Source organism: Crinia signifera, chromosome 3 (assembly GCF_055691185.1).
Source record: "Crinia signifera chromosome 3, ASM5569118v1, whole genome shotgun sequence".
NCBI lineage: Eukaryota > Metazoa > Chordata > Amphibia > Anura > Myobatrachidae > Crinia > Crinia signifera.
The window spans coordinates 46,488,253-46,511,913 of record NC_139219.1 but is presented as its reverse complement, the minus strand read 5'-3'; the positions used below and the strand labels follow the sequence as shown (position 1 = coordinate 46,511,913).

The following is a 23,661-nucleotide window of genomic DNA, read 5'->3' as shown; positions in this document are numbered from 1 at the left end:
AAAGCAGGGTTGGAGACCTGGGAATATAAACACTGGTTGAACCGTTCACACTGAAAAAAAAAACAGTGTTAAAAGGCAAATTACTTGGTCGACATGCTTGACCTGGGAATTTGTCTAGCAGTGAGAGCGGGGTATTACCTGTTTGAATTGACTTTAGTGTATTTTTCCTCTGCAGTTTGGTGCAGCTGAAGGCATGTGACTAATCAAACAGAGCAGCCCTTAAGAAATCAAGGTTGGAATGTTGTGTGCCGGTCAGTCTGGAAAAGGGAGTCTATGGTATAAAGAGCATCTGGGGGAATTTATATAGATGATCATTGCTGGAAAGCTGTCCAGTGACTACGAAGAAGGTCTCAAATAGTGATAGAGCTGCTTGGATGCTTCTGTGATGATCATGGTCAGTGCCTTGTGTGAAGACTCACTGTATGACAGACAGCTGGGAAAGTCACATACAGGGTGCAGGGCTAGCTGGGCAAAGTCACATACAGGGTGTAGGGCTAGCTGGGGCAAAGTCACATACAGGGTGCATGGCTAGCTGGGGCAAAGTCACATACAGGGTGTAGGGCTAGCTGGGGCAAAGTCACATACAGGGTGCATGGCTAGCTGGGGCAAAGTCACATACAGGGTGCAGGGCTAGCTGGGGCAAAGTCACATACAGGGAGTAGGGCTAGCTGGGGCAAAGTCACATACAGGGTGCAGGGCTAGCTGGGGCAAAGTCACATACAGGGTGCAGGGCTAGCTGGGGCAAAGTCACATACAGGGTGCAGGGCTAGCTGGGAAAAGTCACATACAGGGTGAAGGGCTAGCTGGGAAAAGTCACATACAGGGTGCAGGGCTAGCTGAGAAAAGTCACATACAGGGTGCAGGGCTAGCTAGGGGGTAAAGTCACAGGGTGCAGGGCTAGTTAGGGGGTAAAGTCACATACAGGGTGCAGGGCTAGCTGGGGGGGTAGTCACAAACGGTGCAGGGCTAACTGGGGGGGAGGAGTCACATGCAGGGTGCACGGCTAGCTGGGGGGAAAGTCACATACAGGGTGCATGGGCTAGCTGGGGGGAAGTCACATACAGGGTGCAGGGCTAGCTGGGGGGCAAAGTCACATACAGGGTGCAGGGCTAGCTGGGGGGCAAAGTCACATACAGGGTGCAGGGCTAGCTGGGGCAAAGTCACATACAGGGTGCAGGGCTAGCTGGGGGGGAGGGGGGAGTCACATACAGGGTGCAGGGCTAGCTGGGTGGGGAAAGTCACATACAGGGCTAGCTCGGAAAATCACATACAGGGAGCAGGGCTAGCTAGGGGGCAAAGTCACATACAGGGTGCAGGGCTAGCTGGGGGGCAAAGTCACATACAGGGTGCAGGGCTAGCTGGGGCAAAGACACATACAGGGTGCAGGGCTAGCTGGGGGGGAGGGGGGAGTCACATACAGGGTGCAGGGCTAGCTGGGTGGGGAAAGTCACATACAGGGCTAGCTCGGAAAATCACATACAGGGAGCAGGGCTAGCTAGGGGGCAAAGTCAAAAACAGGGTGCAGGGCTAGCTGGGGCAAAGTCACATACAAGGTGCAGGGCTAGCTGGGGGGAGTCACATACAGGGTGCAGGGCTAGCTGGGGAGGAAGTCACGTACAGGGTGCAGGGCTAGCTGGGGAGGAAGTCACGTACAGGGTGCAGGGCTAGCTGGGGGGAGTCACATACAGGGTGCAGGGCTAGCTGGGGGGAGTCACATACAGGGTGCAGGGCTAGCTGGGGAGAAAGTCACGTACAGGGTGCAGGGCTAGTTGGGGCAAAGTAATGTGCAACATGTAGAGTGGAAGGAGAGATTATGCATACATGTGTCTGACTTCCAGATAACCTCACATTGTCCCTAGTGTATTGGAATGAACATACTGTATTGCTGTGTTCACAGACACAACGGTATTCCACGCCGCACACTGTGTTATAGAAGCAGTGTGACGTTTTAATAAACGCACAGCTGGAGGACAGGCCAATATGTCAGCAGGGTGTCAGATTTCTATTAACGTCCTTTATAGTGTTCTGTAGGAGACAATTTTTACTACAGTACTTTAATACTTGGACTCCCTGCAATTCATCAGCAGTGTGCAGGGAACAGAAAGTCCACTGACAGGAGCTGTGCTCCACAGTGCAGAAGGCCCATCTCCAGCACAGGGAATCATTGCATTCTTGGATGATTCTTTAGAACCAGGATCATTCAAATAGCAGCCCCCAAAAACACATGCCAGGCCAAATGTGATAGTTTCTATCTTTGGCAAAACTGCTATGGAATTTAAAGCAGGAATATATCGTCCATGTGTCTTTTCTGAGCGGGCACCCGGGGAAGGGACCCCCTAAGTGGCTGTGCCGTACCATACCTCCCAACTGTCACGCTTACCGCGGGAACGTTCGATATTCGGGGACATTCCCGTGTCCCGCCCGGGGCCGCCATTGTCCAGTGGTGGGGGGGGGGACAGTTGGGAGCCCCTCAGTTTGCCGAGAATAGACACTGTGCGCATGCGCACAGCGTCTATTCAGCGCCGACGAGCGGCGAAAACGGGGGCGTGGCCGGAGTTCGTGTCACCCCGTGAGGCCACGCCCCCTTGTCTCGAGGCCGCGCCTCCTTTTCGGGAGCGTACGCGGCTTTGCCGCGCGAACGTCCCGATCTTCCAACTTCAAAAGTTGGGAGGTATGCCGTACTCCTGCGGCTGTGAAGGCACCGACACAGTTACCCTTCGTTCCTGGGAGTGCCGGACCCTCGTTGCTATATATATATATATATATATTTATATATTTTTTTTTTCCAAACTGTTTCTACAGAGTTGGAAGCATGGCATTGTTCAAAAATGTCTTCTGAAGCATTAAGATCACCTTTCACTGGAGATAAGGGACCTAGGGGTAGATGTACTGTATGAAGCAGTGATAAGGGAGGAGAAGTGATAAAGTGCCTATACTTTAGCACTGGCAAATCAGCTCCTGACTGTTCAGGCCCCCGAACATTAGTCCGACTTGTCCTAGGGACAAGTCGGACCTGATTTCACCCTGCAGCTCCCCGGTAGGGGGACACACGATTAGGCACTTGATGTGCCAAGGTTTGCATATGATAAATCACATGGATTTATCATATGCAGTCCCCGGGGAGCTGCAGGAGGAGGGAGCCATGCAGTGGGACATCAGCGGGCGGGGGATGCCGGATAATAGTGAGCCGAGCAGGGGGAGGCTGCATAGGGAGCCGGGCAGGAGGAGGCTGTTGCGTTGGGGTGACAGCGGGAGCAGGGCGCCAGGCAGGGAGGATGACGCTGGCTGCCGGGCAGCGGCGGCAGCCGGCCCGGGAGGAACAGATAACTTGAAAAAAAAAACATACAGATGACTAGCAAGCCATTGATTGGCTGTGAGACCTCTCTATGTGTTCCTCCCGGCTCCCGCCGCAGCCAGCGTCATCCTCCCTGCCCGGCGCCCTGCTCCCGCTGTCACCCCATCACAACAGCTTCAAGTGCCTCCTGCCCGGCTCCCTATGCAGCCACCCCCTGCTCGGCTCTCAATAGCCGGCATCCCCCGCCCGCTGTCATCCCCCGCATGGCTCCGGGGCTGGGCTGCACATAAGATTTAGCAAATCTTATGTGCAGCCCGTCCGACCTCCCGACCCCGATCCGATGCGCACGGGACCGCGCATCGGATCGGACGGGGTGTCTGCAAGTGCGGTTTGGGCCGATTTCACGCCCGATTCATCCAAATCGGATGAAATCGCGCCCAAATCGCATAGTGTATGGGGGCCTTTCCTTTTTAAACCCAGCCTGCAACTTCACAGTCAGGAGCTGATTGGCCGGTGACAAAGTACCAGGCAGTTTATCACTTCTCCTCCCTTATCACTGCTTCATACATCTACCCCTTAGTATCTGGGCTAGCCATCAGCAAGACAGCAATTGGGGACAGTATGTGCGAGGGGTGTGTATCATTAGACAGTAAATAAATTGACACTATTGGCCGATTTAAATTATCAACACATGAAAAGGGTCAACATGCAGTAGGTCATCACAAGAAATCGGTTGACATAGAAAAGGTCGACACAAGCTGATAATGGGTTTTTTTATGCCTATGTCGGCATGTGTCATGCTTCACTTGCCATTGGGCTCTGGGGCCTCGCTATGTTCGGCACACTATTACATTCTCCCTCTATGCGGACATGGATGAAGAAGTAAGAACAAGTCGGTTTTAAAAAAATATTTTAAAAATCACGAAAAACGTTGATCTTGCCAACCATTACCATGTCCTACTTTTGTTTGTGTAGACCTTTTGTCAATGTCAATCTATTGCAAGTCGACCTTTTCCATGTGGTGGACCTATCAACTGGAACCAGTCTGGGAGCTTTAAAAAAAAATGAGGTACTTGTGTATTATCACGGCGCCCGGCTATGCTACGTTTTCAGCATAGGCTAAGCTAGGTTGTCAGCGTCGCCCAACGGCTGCCTAGCGTAGTGTCCCCGCGGCAGCCCTGCGTAATCAGAGTAGTGTCCCGGTCAGGCAGCTAGTCACCGTACTGTCCCTGCGAGCTGCAGCTCTGTCCCCGGCAAGCCTAGTGAGCGCCTCTCACTCAAATCACCAGATTCCCTGCGCTGGTGGATGCCAGCGGAGAAGCGATCATGCGGGCGCTGGCGGAGAGGCCCTCCATCTGCCTGAGACGCACGCTGCGCTCGCCACACTTTATAAAATCAACGGTACTTATTTCCTAGCACGGCGCCACCGATTTTGATTGTATCCATCGGGTCGGAAAAATTGCGTCGATCGCATCGCATGCCAACCAAATCGCATGCGATGCGATCAACGCGATCAACCCGATTTTTACATTGGAATCAATGTAAAATGGTCCCTGAGACCCGATTTTACATTGATTTCAATGTAAAAAGCCCCCAAACCCCCCATTTTAATATAACCCCCCCCCTCATGTTTGAAATGCCCCCCCCCCCCATTGTTAACCCCGCTATTGACGCCAACCCGAAGCGTGGCGGTAAGCGTCCTCCGACCTTTTCATACCCCCACTATCCACGTCGGCGTGGAGTTGAATTTATAAAGTGTGTAGTGAGCGCAGCGAGCCACCGAGCCCGAAGCGTGGCGAGCGCAGCGAGCCAAGCATAACTTCACAGGTATACGCGTCCCCTCGCGGGGCTCGCCAAGCTTCGGGCTCGGTGGCTCGCCACACTTTATAAAATCAACTCCACGCCGACGTGGATAGTAGGGGTATGAAAAGGTCAGAGGACGCGTACCGCTGCGCTCGCCACGCTTCGGGTTGGCGTCAATAGCGGGGTGGTGTTAATAATGATAGGGGCATATTGGCCCATTGGCCCATGACAGGGCCATATTGGGCCATTTCACATTGTCACCTATGTAAAATCGCGTTGATCGCATCGGTCGCATCGCGGCCCCTTATTACGGGCCGCGATGGACGCGATCAAAGCGATTTTCTCTTTCACCGGCAAATCTGCTGGTGATTGACAGAAAATCGGGTCCATCGCGTTGATTGTATGCCTTAAGTACCTTAAAGTTAAGGCATACAATCAACGAGATAAGCGCCGTGCTAGGAAACAAGTACCAAATCAACTCCACGCCGACGTGGCGAGTGGGGGTATGAACAGGTCGGGAGGATGCGTACCGCGTCTGCTCGCCACGCTTCGGGCTGGCGTGGATAGTAGGGGTGTTTCTAGGGGATGCAGTTAAAATCCCGGCGGTCAGAATCCCGACCGCCGAAATCCCGACACATTCTCCCTCCGTGGGTGTCCACGACACCCCTGGAGGGAGAATAAATTGTGGCGAGCGCAGCGAGTCCGCAAGGGGGGGCAATCCACGTCCCCCCCTTGTCGGCATTTTGGCTGTCGGGATTCCGGCATCAGGATTCTGAACGCCGGGATCCCGACCGCCGGGATTCAGTACTGAATCCGTTTCAGGAAAACATTCACACCTGTCATGTCAGGCAGGTTAAAATGGTCAATGGCTCCCACACAATGTAATCATCGTTGACTGACTACACTAACTGCGTAACCCTGACTGACTACGCTAGCTCCGGCTAGCCACGAACGTACTGACTATGCTGGCTGCGGGGACACGACGCTAATACTGACAGGGACGCTGACTACACTGGCCGCGGGAACACTATGCTGATTCTGACAGGGACACTACGCAAGCTACGTAACGGGCACCGTTATAATACACAAGTACCAAAAATGAATCAAGGCAAGGTTTTAGAACAGGTTCTCAAAGTCGCTCCTCAGGACCCCACACAGTGCATGTTTTGCAGATCTCCTCACAGAATCAAGTGAAATAATTAGCTTCACCTGTGGATCTTTTAACCCCTTCCCGACATTTGATGTACATTTACGTCATGGTCGGGATGTACTTCCCGACGCATGGCATAAATGTACGTCATGCATTTAAAGTGTCACTGCGTCTATAGACGCGGTGACAGAGGGGAGATGGCTGCTGTCCCTGACAGCAGACATCTTCCCTCATTGCCCAGGGGGGGCAGCGATGCCCCCTCCCATCGGCGATCGCTGCGATTGGCTGTTCAAATGTGAACAGCCAATTGCAGCGTTTTCTGTGTACCGGCGAATAACGGCGCTCGGTAACACAGGGATCGGTGGTGATTGGTGCTGTTAAGTACAGCACCAATCACCACCGGGTGTAAAGGGGTCACTGGTGGTCACCCCACCTGCCCCCAAGGCTGTGATTGGTCCGTCGGACCGACGGACCAATCACAGCCATTACACCTCAGAGAAAATAACGGAGACAGCCCTGCAGCCGCCATTCCGGTCAGGAACAGCGTGCAGAGCGGTCTCCGTGCCCATCTGTCCTCTTATACTGACCTGATCAGCGTTGGTGGTGTGGTGGCATCCGTGCTGCCTGCTGCTGGTGCTTCCTGGTTGTTGGTGCTTCCTGGTTGTTGTGCTGCTGCTGCTGCAGCGTCATTGTGTAATATAATTTTGTCTCTGCTGCCCCCTGCTGCCCCCCTTTTGTGCTGATCAGTATAAATTAACTGATCAGCAACTTTTTGGGGGTGCAGGTTTTTTTTTTTATATATATACCCCGTCAGGTTGCGCGCCTGCATATATAGGTATATATACCCCTCACTGCTAATCAGTGTTGCATCACTGATCAGCAGTTTTTTTAAATTTTTTTTTTTTTGAGGGTGCTGTGGGGTCTTTTTTAAAAAAAAAATTTACACCCACGGTGATTTTGTGGGTGTCCTGTGGCCGCTGAGCGCTGATCAGTGACGTACATCACTGATCAGCATTTTTGGCACAGGGTTGATCTAATTTTTTTTTTGGGGATCAAATTCCTGTTGCCTTTGACTGATCAGCAGTTTTTTTTTATTTTTATTTTTTTGGAGGGTGCTGTGGGGTCTTTTTTTTTAAAAATTTTTTACACCCACAGTGATTTTGTGGGTGTCCTGTGGCCGCTGAGCGCTGATCAGTGACGTACATCACTGATCAGCATTTTTGGCACAGGGTTGATCTAATTTTTTTTTTTTTTGGATCAAATTCCTGTTGCCTTTGACTGATCAGCAGTTTTTTTTAATTTTTATTTTTTTTGGAGGGTGCTGTGGGGTCTTTTTTTTAAATTTTTTTTACACCCACGGTGATTTTGTGGGTGTCCTGTGGCCGCTGAGCGCTGATCAGTGACGGACGTTACTGACCAACATCTGTGCTCAATTTTTGGCGCAGGAGCTTTTTTTTTTTTTTTTAACCCCTTCAAGGTTGTACCGAAAGCTGCCTTGAAGCTGCTGCCCCTTAAGTGCACTTACACGTGTTAAAGCACTACATACACACTACATACCCCCCGTGTTGAAATAAAGTTTGTACCCCCCCTACACTATACACGTGTTGAAACACTACACTTACACAAACACAAAAATAATAATAAAAATGTCCCAATCATCCCAAAGACTGTTTTCAGCGGAGGAGGCATATGCCCTTATTGCCTCTGACACTGACACAGCCAGTGATGTAAGCGATGAATTTGCATTCGTCTTAAGCTCCTCTTCCTCCTCTAGTGATGAGGGACCCCCTCAAAGACGCCCCCGTAGAGCAGCTGAGACCCCCCCCCCCAAATGATTGATCCCGTATGGACCCCACCACCAGACAATTTTGAGCCCCAGGTTCCTGAGTTTTTGGCCAACCCAGTAATCCTATTTTATACTACAGGCCTCAAAGAAATTTACTTTTTCAAAGTCTTTTTCTCTGATGATTTTATAAATTTAATGGTGGACCAAAGTAAATTATATGCCCAGCAGTTTATTGCCCAAAACCCCACGTCATCATTTGCTAGGTGGACCCCTGTAGATGCAGTAGAGATGATGACGTTTTGGGGTCTGGTGTTACATATGGGCATAGTTAAAAAGCCAGAAATTAGACAATATTGGAGTACAGATGTTCTGTACAGCACCCCACTTCATCGTATGGCCATGACCCGGACTCGTTTTGAGACGATCCTTAAATTTTTGCATTACAACGATAATGCACAGTGCCCACCCAGAGATGATCCCACCTTTGACCGGCTATTCAAAGTCAGGCCGGTCATTGATCATTTCAGCGCCAAATTTGCTGAGATGTACATCCCCGAAAAATTCATTTATGTAGACGAGTCACTTATACATTTTAAAGGAAGGGTTAAATTCCGCCAGTACCTTCCCAATAAGAGGGCAAGGTATGGCATAAAAATGTATAAGCTGTGCGAAAGTACCTCAGGGTACACCCACAGGTTTAGGGTATATGAAGGGAAGGACACAAGAATTGAACCGCCAGAATGCCCCCCCTCCCTCGTAGGTGTTAGTGGAAAGATTGTCTGGGATTTAGTGCACCCCTTCCTGGATAAGGGTTATCACCTCTATGTGGATAACTTTTACACCAGCATCCCCCTGTTTAAGGCCCTTGGTTCAAGAGGTACAGCAGCTTGCGGTACTGTGCGCAAGAACCAAAGAGGCCTCCCAAAAACGCACGTTGCCCAATTACTGAGAAAGGGTGAAAGCAGGGCACAATCCACCGAAAATATGTTGTTGGTCAAATATAAGGACAAGAGGGATGTCGTTATACTGACAACAATTCTCCGGAGACAGTACCACGTCCGTCCCTGTACGAGGTACCAGTACCCACACCTCAAAACCTATTTGTATCCTAGATTACAATAAGTACATGGGCGGAGTGGATCTTTCAGATCAGGTACTGAAGCCGTACAGTGCCCTGCGGAAAACAAAAATATGGTATAAGAAGCTGGCCGTGTATATCATCCAGATGGCACTGTATAACGCTTACGTACTATTCCGTTCTACCAGCCAGACGGGGACATTTATGCACTTTCAAGAGGAAGTCATAAAGGGCCTAATATTTGGGAACCAGCAGGCAGAGGGCCCCAGTACTTCTAGTACTGGCCCCCGTATTGTATCAGGGCAGCATTTTCCTAACGAAATCCCCTCCACTGGAAAAAAGGGCAGGACACAAAAAAGGTGCAAAGTTTGCTATAAAAAGGGAATAAGAAAGCAAACTATTTTCCACTGTGAAACTTGCCCCGACAAACCCGGCCTATGTATGAAGGAGTGTTTTAAAATATACCACACATCTATGGATTATTAGGTTCATCATTTCACCGTGCTTCGGGGGTCTTGCTAATGCGACATAGCACCCACCATTCATTCCACCAGAATCTGTGCTGCAAAATCCAAATATCACTCCTTCCCTTCTGAGTCCTGCCATGCACCCAAATGGTATTTTTTGGTCACATATGAGGCATTGCCGTACTCGGGAGAAATTGCGGCACAGATTTTGGGGTGCTTTGTCTCCTTCATTCCTTGTGAAAATGAAAAATTTTGAGCCAGAACTGCATTTTTGTGTAAAAAAATGTAATTTTTCATTTTCACAGCCCAGTTGTACCAAAATTGGTGAAACCCCTGGGGGTTTGAAATGTACACTATACCCCTAGATGAATTCCCTGAGGGGTGTAGTTTGCAAAATGGGGTCACTTGTGGGGGGGTTCCACTGTATTGGTGCTTCGGGGGTCTTGCTAATGCGACATAGCACCCACCATTCATTCCACCAGAATCTGTGCTGCAAAATCCAAATATCACTCCTTCCCTTCTGAGTCCTGCCATGCACCCAAATGGTATTTTTTGGTCACATATGAGGCATTGCCGTACTCAGGAGAAATTGCGGCACAGATTTTGGGGTGCTTTGTCTCCTTCATTCTTTGTGAAAATGAAAAATTTTGAGCCAGAACTGCATTTTTGTGTAAAAAAATGTAATTTTTCATTTTCACAGCCCAGTTGTACCAAAATTGGTGAAACCCCTGGGGGTTTGAAATGTACACTATACCCCTAGATGAATTCCCTGAGGGGTGTAGTTTGCAAAATGGGGTCACTTGTGGGGGAGGTTCCTAACTTTTAGCATCTTATGGTGCCTAGAAACCTACATGGTGCCTAAAAAATAATCTCATAAAAAGGAGGCTCCAAAATCAAGTAGGTGCTCCTTCTATTATGAAGCCTGTGGTTTGGTCAACGTGCACACTAGGGCCACATATAGGATATTTATGAAAACAAAAGAATTGGGGGAATCAATTTTTAGTCACATTTCTCTAGTAAAATCTACTGTGTTCCTTAGAAAAATGTATTAAAATTGAAAATCTGCTAAAAAAAATGAAATTTTGAAATTTCACCTACACTTTGTTTTAATTCCTGTGAAACACCTAAAGGGTTAACAAACTTCCAAAATGCTGTTTTGAATACTGTGAGGGGTGCAGTTTTTGAAATGGCATCATTTATGGGGGTGTCTCACATACAAGTCCCTCAAAGTCACATCAGAACTGAACTGGTCCCTAAAAAAATCAGTGTTTGAAATTTTCTTGAAAATTTGAGAATTTGCTATTCATATTTTAAGCCTCCTAGTGTCCATAAAAATTAAAAGGAGGTTGAAATAATGATGGCAACATAAAGTAGACATATGGTCTTTGCTAGTTATTAACTATTTTGAGTGGTATGATTATTTGTCTCACAAGCAGAAAATTTAACATTTTGCAAAATTTTCTATTTTTTTACGACATTTTGGTATTTTTCACAAATAAACACAGACTGTATCGACCAAAATTTACCACTAACTTAAAGTACAATGTGTCACGAGAAAACAATCTCAAAATCACTGGGATAAGTAAAAGCAATAAAAAGTTATCCCCACATAAAGTGATACATGTCAGATTTGAAAAAAGGGCTCTGTCAGGAAGGCAAAAACAGGCTGCGGCGGTAAGGGGTTAAAATGTGTCAATCAGTAATGAGTGCACCTGTCGGTTGACCTGGTAAACATGGACTGTGTCCCGAGGACCAAGTTTGAGAACCACTGTTTTCGAAAATGTATTTGCAAAGGTTCCCTCCACCAGTCCTGGCTACTTATTGATGCCAATGTATTGGAAAAAAAATGCTGGGGGTAATACAAGTCACAGAAAATGATAGGAATGCCAGACTTAGACTAGATTACCATGGCAGAGTGAAATGGTGCCTCTGCTGCTTTAATAATGCTTCCAGTACAATGTACAGAGGAAAGAAAGTGTGTGAAGAATATTTTTATCTCCTTACCTCTTTGGCCAGCTTGTGCCCTTGCTCGACAGTAATGGGTTTTTCCTTCACATCATTTAGCTTTGCCAGAGTCTTGGGATCATCTCGGAGGTCAATCTGCACATCATAAAAATAAAGATGTTTCTATATGAAAAAAGCACATATCGGCGCACAGACACAGAAGGATAGCACAGCCTTCGCCCTTGTGCCCTCTTGAGAAAATCTCTTTTAATAACACATTTAATGAGAACCAAAAATCAGTACCTGATGCAGTCAGACAAAATGACACGCAGGCACTAGACCAGGCGTTCAGCCAACTAAAACACCCTTTTACTGCCAAAAGACCAAACTATAGTCTTCTGTAATTGTACCAGTATACGCGCAAGTGTTGCTCACATTTTGATGTTGTCTACAGTGTTCACAGGCATAAATGCATAATAGAGATAATGGGAGTATATATCAAGTAAACAGTGTTGCTACAACAACAAAAAATTATCGTACATTTGTCAAATCCTGAAAACCAGTAATAATATTACGGGCAGGAAGTAATGTGATTGGAGGCAGGCACATCAGCTGGAAAGGGGAGGAGCACAAAGGGATTCTGCATCCTACTGGTTGCCTCTGCGTTTATGGTCATGTTCGGGAACATAAAAAAACATGCCGGTTTGTTGGAAGTTTCAGCGCTGACCGTTCCACCTCCTGCAGTAATTGACTTCGACAACTGCTGGGTGGTGATGCCCTATCCCCAAAACAGGGACAGCATTGTCCCCACTGCTGGCTCTGGGCTGCACAGGAGATCTCGCGTAAGTAGCAAGATCTCGCGCATGCTCAGAAGAGCCGGCCAGGCAGGCAGAGACAAGGCGTCAGTGCCCACTGATGTGCTGTCTGCTCAAGGGACATCGCTGGATGGCGGACAAAATGTTAATAAATCTTGTTGGTGTCCCATCCTGCTTCGCCTCAGTAATGAGGCAAAGCAGGAAGTGTTATAGAGGTGCGTTAAGCGCCGCTATAATACACCTGCCCCATAATGAGTTTTATTACCCCTTAATAAATGGTCCATTAAGTACCTAGTACACTATGAGGCAGATTTAAAATGAGGTATGTTCTTGTTATTACTTGTTACAAATGTAAATAGTGCTCCAGCCAATCAGCTCCTGTCATTTTTAAACCACGTTAAAGTTAGAAGATGATTGGCTGGATCACCATTTAACATTTGTAACAAGGGATGATTGTTAAATCATCTTCCCCTATATGTAAACTTAAGCTGGCCATACACCTAAATATTTATTGTCCGACCTGGACAGGTGACATTTGCTTTAAAATGCTGGAAAATTGACAAAAGCGGTCACTCAGATATTACCAGAATTTTACTCCAACCAGCCAGATCGGACAATGAATCTTTAGATGTATGGCCAGCTTAAGACTCAAACTGAAATGCGCCAGGCATATGCATAGGTGTATGAGGAAACATATGTACATTTAAATCATCCCGTGGATGAATTTTAAAATAAACCACCCCCCCCCCCCCCCCCCCCCCCAAAAAAAAATTCAAAATAAAAAGTAAATACCTGGGTGCCCACCAGTAAGAAAGGTACATTTGGGGCGTACTCCTTCAGCTCAGCGACCCATTCCTCCTTCACATTCTGAAACGAGGCCGGATTTACCACAGAGAAACAGATCAAGAAAACGTCGGTCATGGGATAAGACAACGGTCTTAGGCGATCGTAATCTTCCTGAAACAGAGAAGTAATAGCTCAGCTGATACTTTATAAAGAGAGAAACCGGAGATTATATCATCTGGCAACAAGCTCACACAAAGTTTAACATATATCTCTATGTACTGTACATTTCTAGAACATTACAGAAAAGGGTGTTACAAAACCAAACATGTTAGTCGTACAGCTTTTGGGCGAGATGTATCAAATGGAAAATGCGGTAAAACCCCGGTTTTACCACATTTTCCTATGCATCAAAAATGATACCGCAGTGAAGGGTATCGCCACCTTTGGGTGGCGATACCCTATAGAAGCCTATGGGCTTCTTTTCGCCGCCCGCCGCCGCCGGCGCAAACCCGCCGCCTCGCCGACCCCCCCTCTGGCTTACCTTCCTGAAGGGTCCTCCTGGACCCTGGGAGGTAAACCTCTCCTCCCCCTAGTGACGCAGCCTGACGTCCTTCCGGCTGCAGGGGGGAGGAGGAGGCGCCGGGGACAGCTTGCTTAGCTGTCCCCGGCGTGACGCCGTGTGAGGGATGCAGGAGCCGGCTGGGAGGTGACGGAGACCCCCCGCACACCACATTCCAGGTATCGCGGGGGGCCTCCATCACCGCACCGCGATGCCAGCCGCATATGTTAGTATATATGCGGCGGCATCGCGGCGGGGGGGCCGCGAAGGGCGGCGATGTATTTTAATACATCCCGCCCTTAATATGACAGGAGCCTTGTATCACTTGTGAAGAAATCTGTGCTGCTGTTAACATGCTGATGATGCGGGTGCCGGACGGGTTCCTGACAGTTGGGATCCCGACTGTTAAAATACTGACGCACGGGTTCCAGATGGCCACCGGCTATTCTCCCTCGTGGGGATCCACGACCCCCATAGAGGGAGAATAGAATAGGTGGCGATCTCTATTAGATCACTGTATAGCGTGAGAGATAGATATGCTTGGCATGCAGTGTGGATCCAACATAAAGATGCTATTGTGCTGTGCAATATGTGCCAACGATGTCCTACTATTAATAAGGATGTCTTGACTAGATTACCAGCCTCCATTTTTGCTTTGGTGACTACAGGACTCTTCTCATTCACTTTATGGATGGACAGGGGTAAAATTTACCGTCAGTTGCACCAGTACTTGCATGGAAATGGTGTAGAGAGCTACCAGGTTACAGACTTACAAGTCCGGTAACAGGACACAGAGGTCGGTGTAAGAGAACTTCCCAAAGACGGCTTAGCCAGAGAAAGAAAACTCTGGGATTTCTGCTGGAGGATTCCTTAAACCTGTCTGCCCTAACTTCAAGAGCGTTCATGATCATGCAGCCTTACTAGGAACCCAGGCCATGTTTTCAGAAATTATATGTGCATCTACTGGCAATCAAAGCCTCAATGATCAGAAAGTACAGAACAAAAAGAACACACTTTCGTGGACAGCCCTTTGATATGCTATTGTAAAGAAAACCAGCCTAAGAGACAAACAATGTGAAGTGACTGGAAACTGTTGGAATGGGAAACTATATTTAGGCTGACTGGCTGATGAGCCTTCTGCAATCCAAACATCACGCAAATGAGAGCCTTCTGACCCGGGTATATATACGTTGTGCATGCAAAGTCACCGGTTATAGGCACATCTGCACACAACTAAACCATAATAGGTGCATACATTTACTAACATAGGGTCACACATGGTGATTTACAACATAGAAGTAAAAAAACATGGATATAAGAAACAACCACTAATTGCTTTAAAAATGACACGGGAAACAGATGACACAACCACAGTAGTGTAACTAGAAGAGATATGCCCCCCGGAAAATTTTGCCAGCGACCCCCATTCCCCTCATCACCCCCCCAGTAAATTGTACCCTCATTTACCCATCCGCGCGCTCTTCCTGCTGTTAATGAAAAATGCCTCCAACAAAATGGCTGCCCTAACAGCAGACCGTTTTAAGAATGCTAGAGGAGGCCGACTCCTCTAGCATCCTCAAAACCTGTCTGCTGTAAGGGGGCGGACATTATGTTAGGGCTATTTTTCATTAGCAGCAGTAGGAGGAGCACCAGGAATCGGGATTGCAGGCAAGCAGCAGCGGTTCAGTGATAGCCCTGCAGACCACGGCGCCCACATGTGCTCAGCGCCTCCCCACCACGGAGGGGTCTGCTATATTTACACCACTATACGGCCAGCCTATTACAGCAGTCTGCACCTGACTCATTCCTTTATATAACAAATTGTACCAGTCTTAGATTATTACACCGACCTGAAGCCTTCACAAATGCAAGTAGCTGCTGACGCTGAATTGAAAGCAAGTTTGCATAGTGCAGATGTACTAAGCCTTGGAGAGTGATAAAATGGAGAGAGATGAAGTACTAACCAATCAGCTCCTATTTATAATTTTTCAAACACAGTGGGGAATTTACGGTACTTGTGTAGTTTCACGGCGCCACCACGCGCACAGTCTCTCATGAAACTTGGCAGCTTGCCAGACTCTGTTTACACTGTGTGCGTGCCGCTCTAGATGTAATGTACGTTATCAGCATAGTGCTGGCATAGTGCTGGCAGTCTAAATTTAGATGCCCCCTTCTTAGAGGTTTGCAGGGAGTCTAGATTTAGACGCTATAGCGTCTAATTCTAGACACCCCCTTTGATAGCGGTGTGCCGGCGTGTCTAGTTTAGAAGCCCCGTTTGTTAGCGGTGTGCTGTAATGTCCAGTGTGGAACTACAAGTACCACAATGGCCTGTCAGCGCACGCTGCTGCTGCTGTCAGCGCTATGCTGATAACGTACATTATATCTAGAGCGGCAGTCTGGCAAGCTGCCAAGTTTCATGAGAGACTGTGCGCGCGGTGGCGCCGTGAAACTACATGAATGATGACGTCATTCACCTCCACTTCATATTAACTACTTATTATTGAAGATCTACATCCTGTAATGCTGTTCCACCATACTCTCAATAATAGATCCCTTTGTGATGTCTTCAGAGAAGTCAATTTCAACCTGCTTCGCTGCGAAATAGATGAAACACTAAATACAAGTACAGCAATCATGTGTACACACCGGCCGATTTGGTGGCCGCAGATATCGATTCTATATTGGCAGCCACTGGGGCCTGGCATCGGCAGGCAGGGACGGAGGGATGGTGTGTGTGTGTGTGGGGGGCCCATGCTGCATTGAGCAACATGGACCTCATTCTGTGATAGTAGTAACAGTATGCCGCACAGTCTATTTCTACTTTCGATTCCGTTGCCGCAGGGCCGCATATCGGGATCGAATGCAGCAAAACACGCAGCACAAGAATGCAGCAAACTTGCTATCGATTTTGACTATATAGTCAAAATTGATAGCCCAAATCGCACTGTGCGTACACGGTTTAAGATAAACTTAACTGTGCTGTCAGTCTGCAGAAAAACAGGGCCCTGTGCACTGAGCTGCACTTTATTTGAGGTCTGGAGCAAGCACCACATCAAGCTTACGCCTATGTCCATCTTGTAAAGCAGGATTGTACTTAAATATAGCGAGATGCAGATAGCAAGAAGCACAGAAAGTTTTATTCTGTATTATATGTACATTTTGATAAATAAACCCCTAAAACTGCCGTAAAACAGAAGCACATTTGTATATGCCAACATGAAATTAGCCATGATGTGCGCAGCTATAAATATTCATTAGGTAATAATAAGACGTACTGGCAGGAGCATGCCCACTGTAATCTGGGGAAACATCATACTGTAGGCAGCCTGCCAGGACATTGGCATTAAATGATCACATGACCCTACTGTCACAGGGTCCTCTGCTCACATCAACGGTGTATAATTCTATATGCATCCTGGCAGAGCAGAAAACATAAAGAAACGGGTTCGGTTACAGCTGGTGTTCCCAAGAATAGTTTGTGTGGTTTGTACATTGCAATTAGACTTTTACTGAAGCTGTACTATTTGTGTTCTATTTTTCAAAGCTAACAGGGTGGGTTCTTAAAGTTTTAATCATGGGTAATGTTAAAAAAGGATTTCATGCACATAGATTTTAATCTTTAGAAATTTGCTACACCCTTCCATTGGAACCACCAAATGTCCGGTTTCAGCATAGGGAGAGTGAATATGCACTAAAATTATTTATAGCGCACAGGCCCCCTGTCATTTTAACAGAGATACTGGGACACTCATGAAGACTACAAAATGCATCATAGACAGTAGGGACCTGGACGATACAGATGATGATAAATTTCAAACCAGTGAGTCATAACTTCCCTGGCTGATTGGTAATATAGGGCCTAATTCACGTTCACTCGGAACAGGGCAAATTCAGCCCTGTTCCGATGCTTGGAGGTCTGCGCATGTGCAGCAATGGACGGGCCTTTGGTGAGTCAACCGTTCGTTGCGGGGGGGGGGGGGGGCTGACAGCGGGGCGGGAATGGGGCTCGCCCAGCGTTTTATGGGCGTCCCCATGCAAACACTGGGCGTTTCCATGGGTACAGGGGCAGGCCAATGCCTGCTGCTTTGGCCAGCCTGCCCCATCTTCATCCAGGCGCATGCAAATCAATGTCAGTTTTCACTGGCTTCTATTTTCAAAGGCAAACAAAAGCATTAATTTTATCGTTCGGCGACCATCGAATGATTTCTGCTGCAGCATAGGAATGCAAGGGGATGTGTTTTTGTTCTGACAGGCGGCGTCTCAGGTGCTTGGTAAGCTGAATCAGGCCCATAGTTTCCAAAGACAAAAAGCAAATAAAATGAATAGTGATTTTCTAACACTCCCTGAACAGCGCTGCCCTATGCATGTGCCTATTCTGACAAACCCAGCTCTGGTTTCTGCAGCTACTGGAATAACAGGAAAGAAATCTAGAGGAATCATTCTTTATCATCGTGCATATTCTGAATAAGGACACACTAAATCGACCATCAATCAGAGGCGACGGAAACAGATTGTAGCGTACAGTGTGTGTTCCGTGCAGTTGACGGAACCTACACCACCAGAACTGCATAAAGAATCCTGTTTAAAAGGTGAATCATTTGCACAAATGATCAATCCAGAAGCAAATGCGCCCTCTTTCCTTTCCACTCTGTTTAAGGCTCTAGATTGTAATAGGTGAATTTGACCTTCGATTCCAATTGTACATTTAACCACAATCAACGTGAGAGGCGTAATATCCAAATTAAATTGCAAACTGTCACGTCTTCCTTTGCGAACTTTAAGTCACAGGCCATCTGCTGCATCTGTGGTTGAAGAAGATATTCCAGTCTGACTGTTCAGCAAGTGACACAATCGTCTGCAGCCAAAAATAAATACCAGGCAGAAATCTAGATTTTATCCGTAAAAGGATAATAAAAGCAGACGGCAAGTATGAAATGTACCAGAACTAACACGGTGTCTGTAAGAAGATCGTTTCAGTCCTGAGTCAATGACCTTCTCCTGTTCGTGATCAGCAGGTACCAGCAATAGTGTTCCCGTTAGGCTTCTTTCACAGGGCGCTGCGCCCTGCCCCTTTAAAACCTGCTGAATTCCGCCCTGCCCTTTTTGTCCCGCCCTGCATAATAATAATACGCGCCGCAGATACCTGTCTGTCCCCGGCACTCACACTCCGCTCGGCGCGTCCTGCATAATAAAACAAGCTCTTCTGGGCAGCATGCCCCCTTCCCCCTGTCGCGCTGACACGCCGCTCACCTCTTGCTATGTGAGCGGCAGTCAGCTATTACAAGCAGCCTGTTCCCTCCCCCCTGTCGCGCTGACACGCCGCTCACCTCTTGCTATGTGAGCCAAATCTCTACATGACTTAAGGTCGAATTTGCATAAAGGTCGACATGAGTAAGGTCGACTGGTCATAAGGTCGACATGGGTTTTTCACTGTTTTTTGAGCCGACATGTGCCGACAGGCGGTATTTCATGCCCTACCATCCACTAGGGCGTGGTGGGAGAATAAAATAGTGTGCTGAGTGCAGCGAGGCACCGTGCCCGAAGCATTGCGAGCGAAGCGAGCGATGCGAGGGTCCGATTCTCATTGCCAACTGTGTCCATGTCGACTGTGTCGACATTCGGATCAAAAAACAGTGAAAAACCCATGTCGACCTTATGACCAGTCGACCTTCCTCATGTCGACCTTTATGCAAATTTGACCTTAAGTCATGTCGACCTTGGCCCATGTCGACCTTAAGCCAGGTCGACCTTCCTGCCAGTCGACCTAGTGGGGTCGACCTAATGACTGTAGACCTAAGTTCATTCTGACAGATGTCCCGATTCCACAAATAGGGGTTCCCCGATTTTTAACAACCAGCCGCAGGCTCCAGGTCCGGGGCTGGTTCCCAAAAAACGGGGGACAAAATGACTAGGGGGTCCCCTGTATTTTAAGAACCAGCCCCAGGCACAACCAGCCAGCAGGGTAATGTCACAGCCGGGGGACACTTATTATATAAGGTCCCGCGGCCAAAACATTAACCCTACCGTCAGCCTGGCCAGGGGCCCTGGGGGAGTGGGGACCCCCCCAATAAAGGGGTCCCCCCCCTCCAGGACTTACCTGACCAGGCTGAAGCCTGGTGCTGTCCCCTGTGACCCTGGGCTGTGGTCACCGGGCTGATAGTGGTGTAAAAAAAATAGATGAAAAAACTATTGTTTAAAACTGTGGAACTATGAGTCCCAGCAAGCCTCCCCCGCAAGCTGGGACTTGGAGAACCACAAGTCCCAGCCTGCGGGGCATTAAAGGGCCCGCTGGGTCTTGTAGTTCCACAGTTAAAAAAATAGTACAATAAACACACACTGACACAATGAAAATAAAAGTTTAATACATACATTACACACATACTGATACTTACCTTTCTTGATCCCGTAGGTAGCTCTCTGTCCTGGTGTCCGGTGTCCTGTGTCGTCCTCCAGGTCCATGTCGGCGGTCCGTGTCGTCCTCCAGGTCCATGTCGGTGTCCGGGTCCAAAGAAATCCATGTTGGAGCTGTGGAAGGAAATCCTACTCACCTGGTCCTGTGCTGAAGATGTCTTGTCTTGGTCCGCCGTAATCCAGGTAATCTTCATGCTGTCGCCGGTCCCCGCACTGTCCACATCGCACTGAGGAGAGATGCAGAGATGTTTCATACTCGGCGCCTCTCCTCAGAATGATTTCTATTGGCCGCCTAGCGGCCAATCAGGAGCTGACTTTCTTGGCTCCTGATTGGCCACTAGGCGGCCAATAGAAATCATTCTGAGGAGAGGCGCCGAGTATGAAACATCTCTGCATCTCTCCTCAGTGCGATGTGGACAGTGCGGGGACCGGCGACAGCATGAAGATTACCTGGATTACGGAGGACCAAGACAAGACATCTTCAGCACAGGACCAGGTGAGTAGGATTTCCTTCCACAGCTCCAACATGGATTTCTTCGGACCCGGACACCGACATGGACCTGGAGGACGACACGGACTGCCGACATGGACCTGGAGGACGACACAGGACACCAGGACAGAGGGCTACCTACGGGATCAAGAAAGGTAAGTATCAGTATGTGTGTAATGTATGTATTAAACTTTTATTTTCATTGTGTCAGTGTGTGTTTATTGTACTATTGTTTTAACTGTGGAACTACAAGACCCAGCGGGCCCTTTAATGCCCCGCAGGCTGGGACTTGTGGTTCTCCAAGTCCCGGCTTGCTGGGACTCATAGTTCCACAGTTTTAAACAATAGTTTTTTCATCTATTTTTTTTTACACCACTATCAGCCCGGTGACCACAGCCCAGGGTCACCGGGGACAGCACCAGGCTTCAGCCTGGTCAGGTAAGTCCTGGAGGGGGGGGGACCCCTTTATTGGGGGGGTCCCCACTCCCACAGGGCCCCTGGCCAGGCTGACCGGTCAGGGGGTTAATGTTTTGGCCGCGGGACCTTATATCATAAGTGTCCCCCGGCTGTGACATTACCCTGCTGGCTGGTTGGGCCTGGGGCTGGTTCTTAAAATACGGGGGACCCCTAGTCATTTTGTGCCCCGTATTTTGGGAACCAGCCCCGGACCTGGAGCCTGGGGCTGGTTGTTAAAAATCGGGAAACCCCTATTTGTCGGGTTCCCTGATTTTTAATTACCGGCCCCAGCTCTTTCAGCCTGGTGCTGGTTACAGCTGTGGGGGGGACCCCACGCTGTTTTTTTTTTAAATTTATTTATTTCTTTCACACTGAAGCCTGCACGGATCTGACTGATCCGTGCAGACTGCCTTTCGGAATTCGTATTAGCTGCCGTATATATGTGCCGCTAATACGAATGAATACACCATCGGAGGGTTACAAAGCAGTCGTATATGACTGCTTTGTAATTTTCCCTCCGGAACACGACTTTGCATACGACTGAAACAGTCATATGCAGTCGTAGGGAAAATACTAATACGAAAAACTAGGTTTTTCATATTAGTAAATTTCCCCCTTAGGTGCAAAACAAAATTGTGTTAAGCCGCCCATACACGTTGCGTTTCCTGGCGGTGCGATGTGTGCTTTGAGGTGCGCGCTCCCGCGGCACCTCATCGCACAGTACAAAAAGTATGTGCTGCACATACTTTTTGTACTTGCTTTTCATCACATCACATCGCATCGCATTGCATGCACAAGGCATGCAATGCGATATGATGGATGCTATTTAAGCCCACAACGCACGCCGGGATCGCAGCGTGTATGGGCAGCATGAGATTAAATTCAGACCAGCTGCTGCAGGCATCTAGTGAGTTCACCTGAGCTCACAAAAAGGGCAAAAAGACTAGAACAAGAATTGTGATGCTCTGCGCTGCTGTAGATTGGTAGTAGTTATAGTCTGCTGGTCAAGAATGATGAATCCAGACACACTGTATATATTATACCATTTTTATAAAAAGTAACAATAATAAAATAACATTTCATACAGAAAAATACATGAGATAAAATATAACATATATGGCTCTAACTAGGGCTTCAATGTTAGGATAGCACTCAAAAGGATATGGAGTCTCCAGTAATAAATGGGTTAATGGTACCAAGGTAATTTTTCTTTATAGTAGCAGTATAGCAAGCGGTGGTAGCCTCTGTGTTAGCAGGGTTAAGAAGCCGGTATATCAATATGTAGCCAGTTCCTTAGCATGTATGCGAACACGCAAAAAAAGTTGTATGGCAGGAAAGTCAATCACCGGTTAAAGCAGATAAGGTAACACAAGTGGATCATTGTATACTCACAGAGCGTAACACGCCATATAACAAATGGCTAATGCACTTTCCGCACACCCGCCGATGCCGGCAGAGATCTCACTCGCTCAGTTGTTGAGAGTGGAAAGCCGGAGGATAGATGCCGGTCAGATGTGCTCACCACAGATGGAGGGGGATCGTCCATACTGCTGTTTGGTTTTTGGCGAGGTCTGGATTAGCACGGTGTTCGGCGTGTTTGATACCAAACAGCAGTATGGACGATCCCCCTCCATCTGCGGTGAGCACATCTGACCGGCATCTATCCTCCGGCTTTCCACTCTCAACAACTGAGCGAGTGAGATCTCTGCCGGCATCGGCGGGTGTGCGGAAAGTGCATTAGCCATTTGTTATATGGCGTGTTACGCTCTGTGAGTATACAATGATCCACTTGTGTTAACTTATCTGCTTTAACCGGTGATTGACTTTCCTGCTATACAACTTTTTTTGCGTGTTCGCATACATGCTAAGGAACTGGCTACATATTGATATACCGGCTTCTTAACCCTGCTAACACAGAGGCTACCACCGCTTGCTAAACTGCTACTATAAAGAAAAATTACCTTGGTACCATTAACCCATTTATTACTGGAGACTCAATATTCTTTTGAGTGCTATCCTAACATTGAAGCCCTATTTAGAGCCATATATGTTATATTTTATCTCATGTATTTTTCTGTATGAAATGTTATTTTATTATTGTTACTTTTTATAAAAATGGTATAATATATACAGTGTGTCTGGATTCATCATTCTTGACCAGCAGACTATAACTACTACCAATCGACAACAGCGCAGAGCATCACAATTCTTGTTCTAGTCTGGGTGGCATGACATGCATCTTTGCTTAATCCTGGTAGTTTGACTTGAATTTTGTTTCAATCCTAGTGGCATGATGTCAATTTTGACTCAACATATGTTGTATAACGTGAATATTTGCTCTTTGTGTGGCATGATGTGAATTTTGGCTCAGACCGGGTACCAGGCTGTGAATTTTGGCTCAGTCCGGGTACCTGGATGTGAATTTTGGCTTAGTCAGAGTACCTGGATGTGAATTTTGGCTCAGTCCGGGAACCTGGATTTGAATTTTAGCTCAGTCCGGGTACCAAGAAGGGGATTTTTGGCTCAGTTTGTGTACCAGGATGTAAATTTTGGCTCAGTCCGAGTACCAAGGTGTGAATTTTGGCTCAGTCCGGGTACCAAGAAGGGGATTTTAGCCTCAG

General features: G+C 47.8%; 1 protein-coding gene across 1 annotated transcript in view; it reads right to left on the bottom strand.

Moving 5' to 3' along the window:
- RHOQ (ras homolog family member Q) overlaps positions 1–23,661 on the bottom strand; it is a 47,463-nt gene that overhangs the window by 8,420 nt on the left and 15,382 nt on the right. Inside the window, exons 3-4 of the mRNA XM_083175734.1 lie at positions 13,131–13,295; positions 11,584–11,679 (exon numbers count right to left, since the gene is read on the bottom strand). Coding sequence (XP_083031860.1) covers positions 11,584–11,679; positions 13,131–13,295 — 261 coding nt within the window. The remainder of the gene's footprint in view (positions 1–11,583; positions 11,680–13,130; positions 13,296–23,661) is intronic.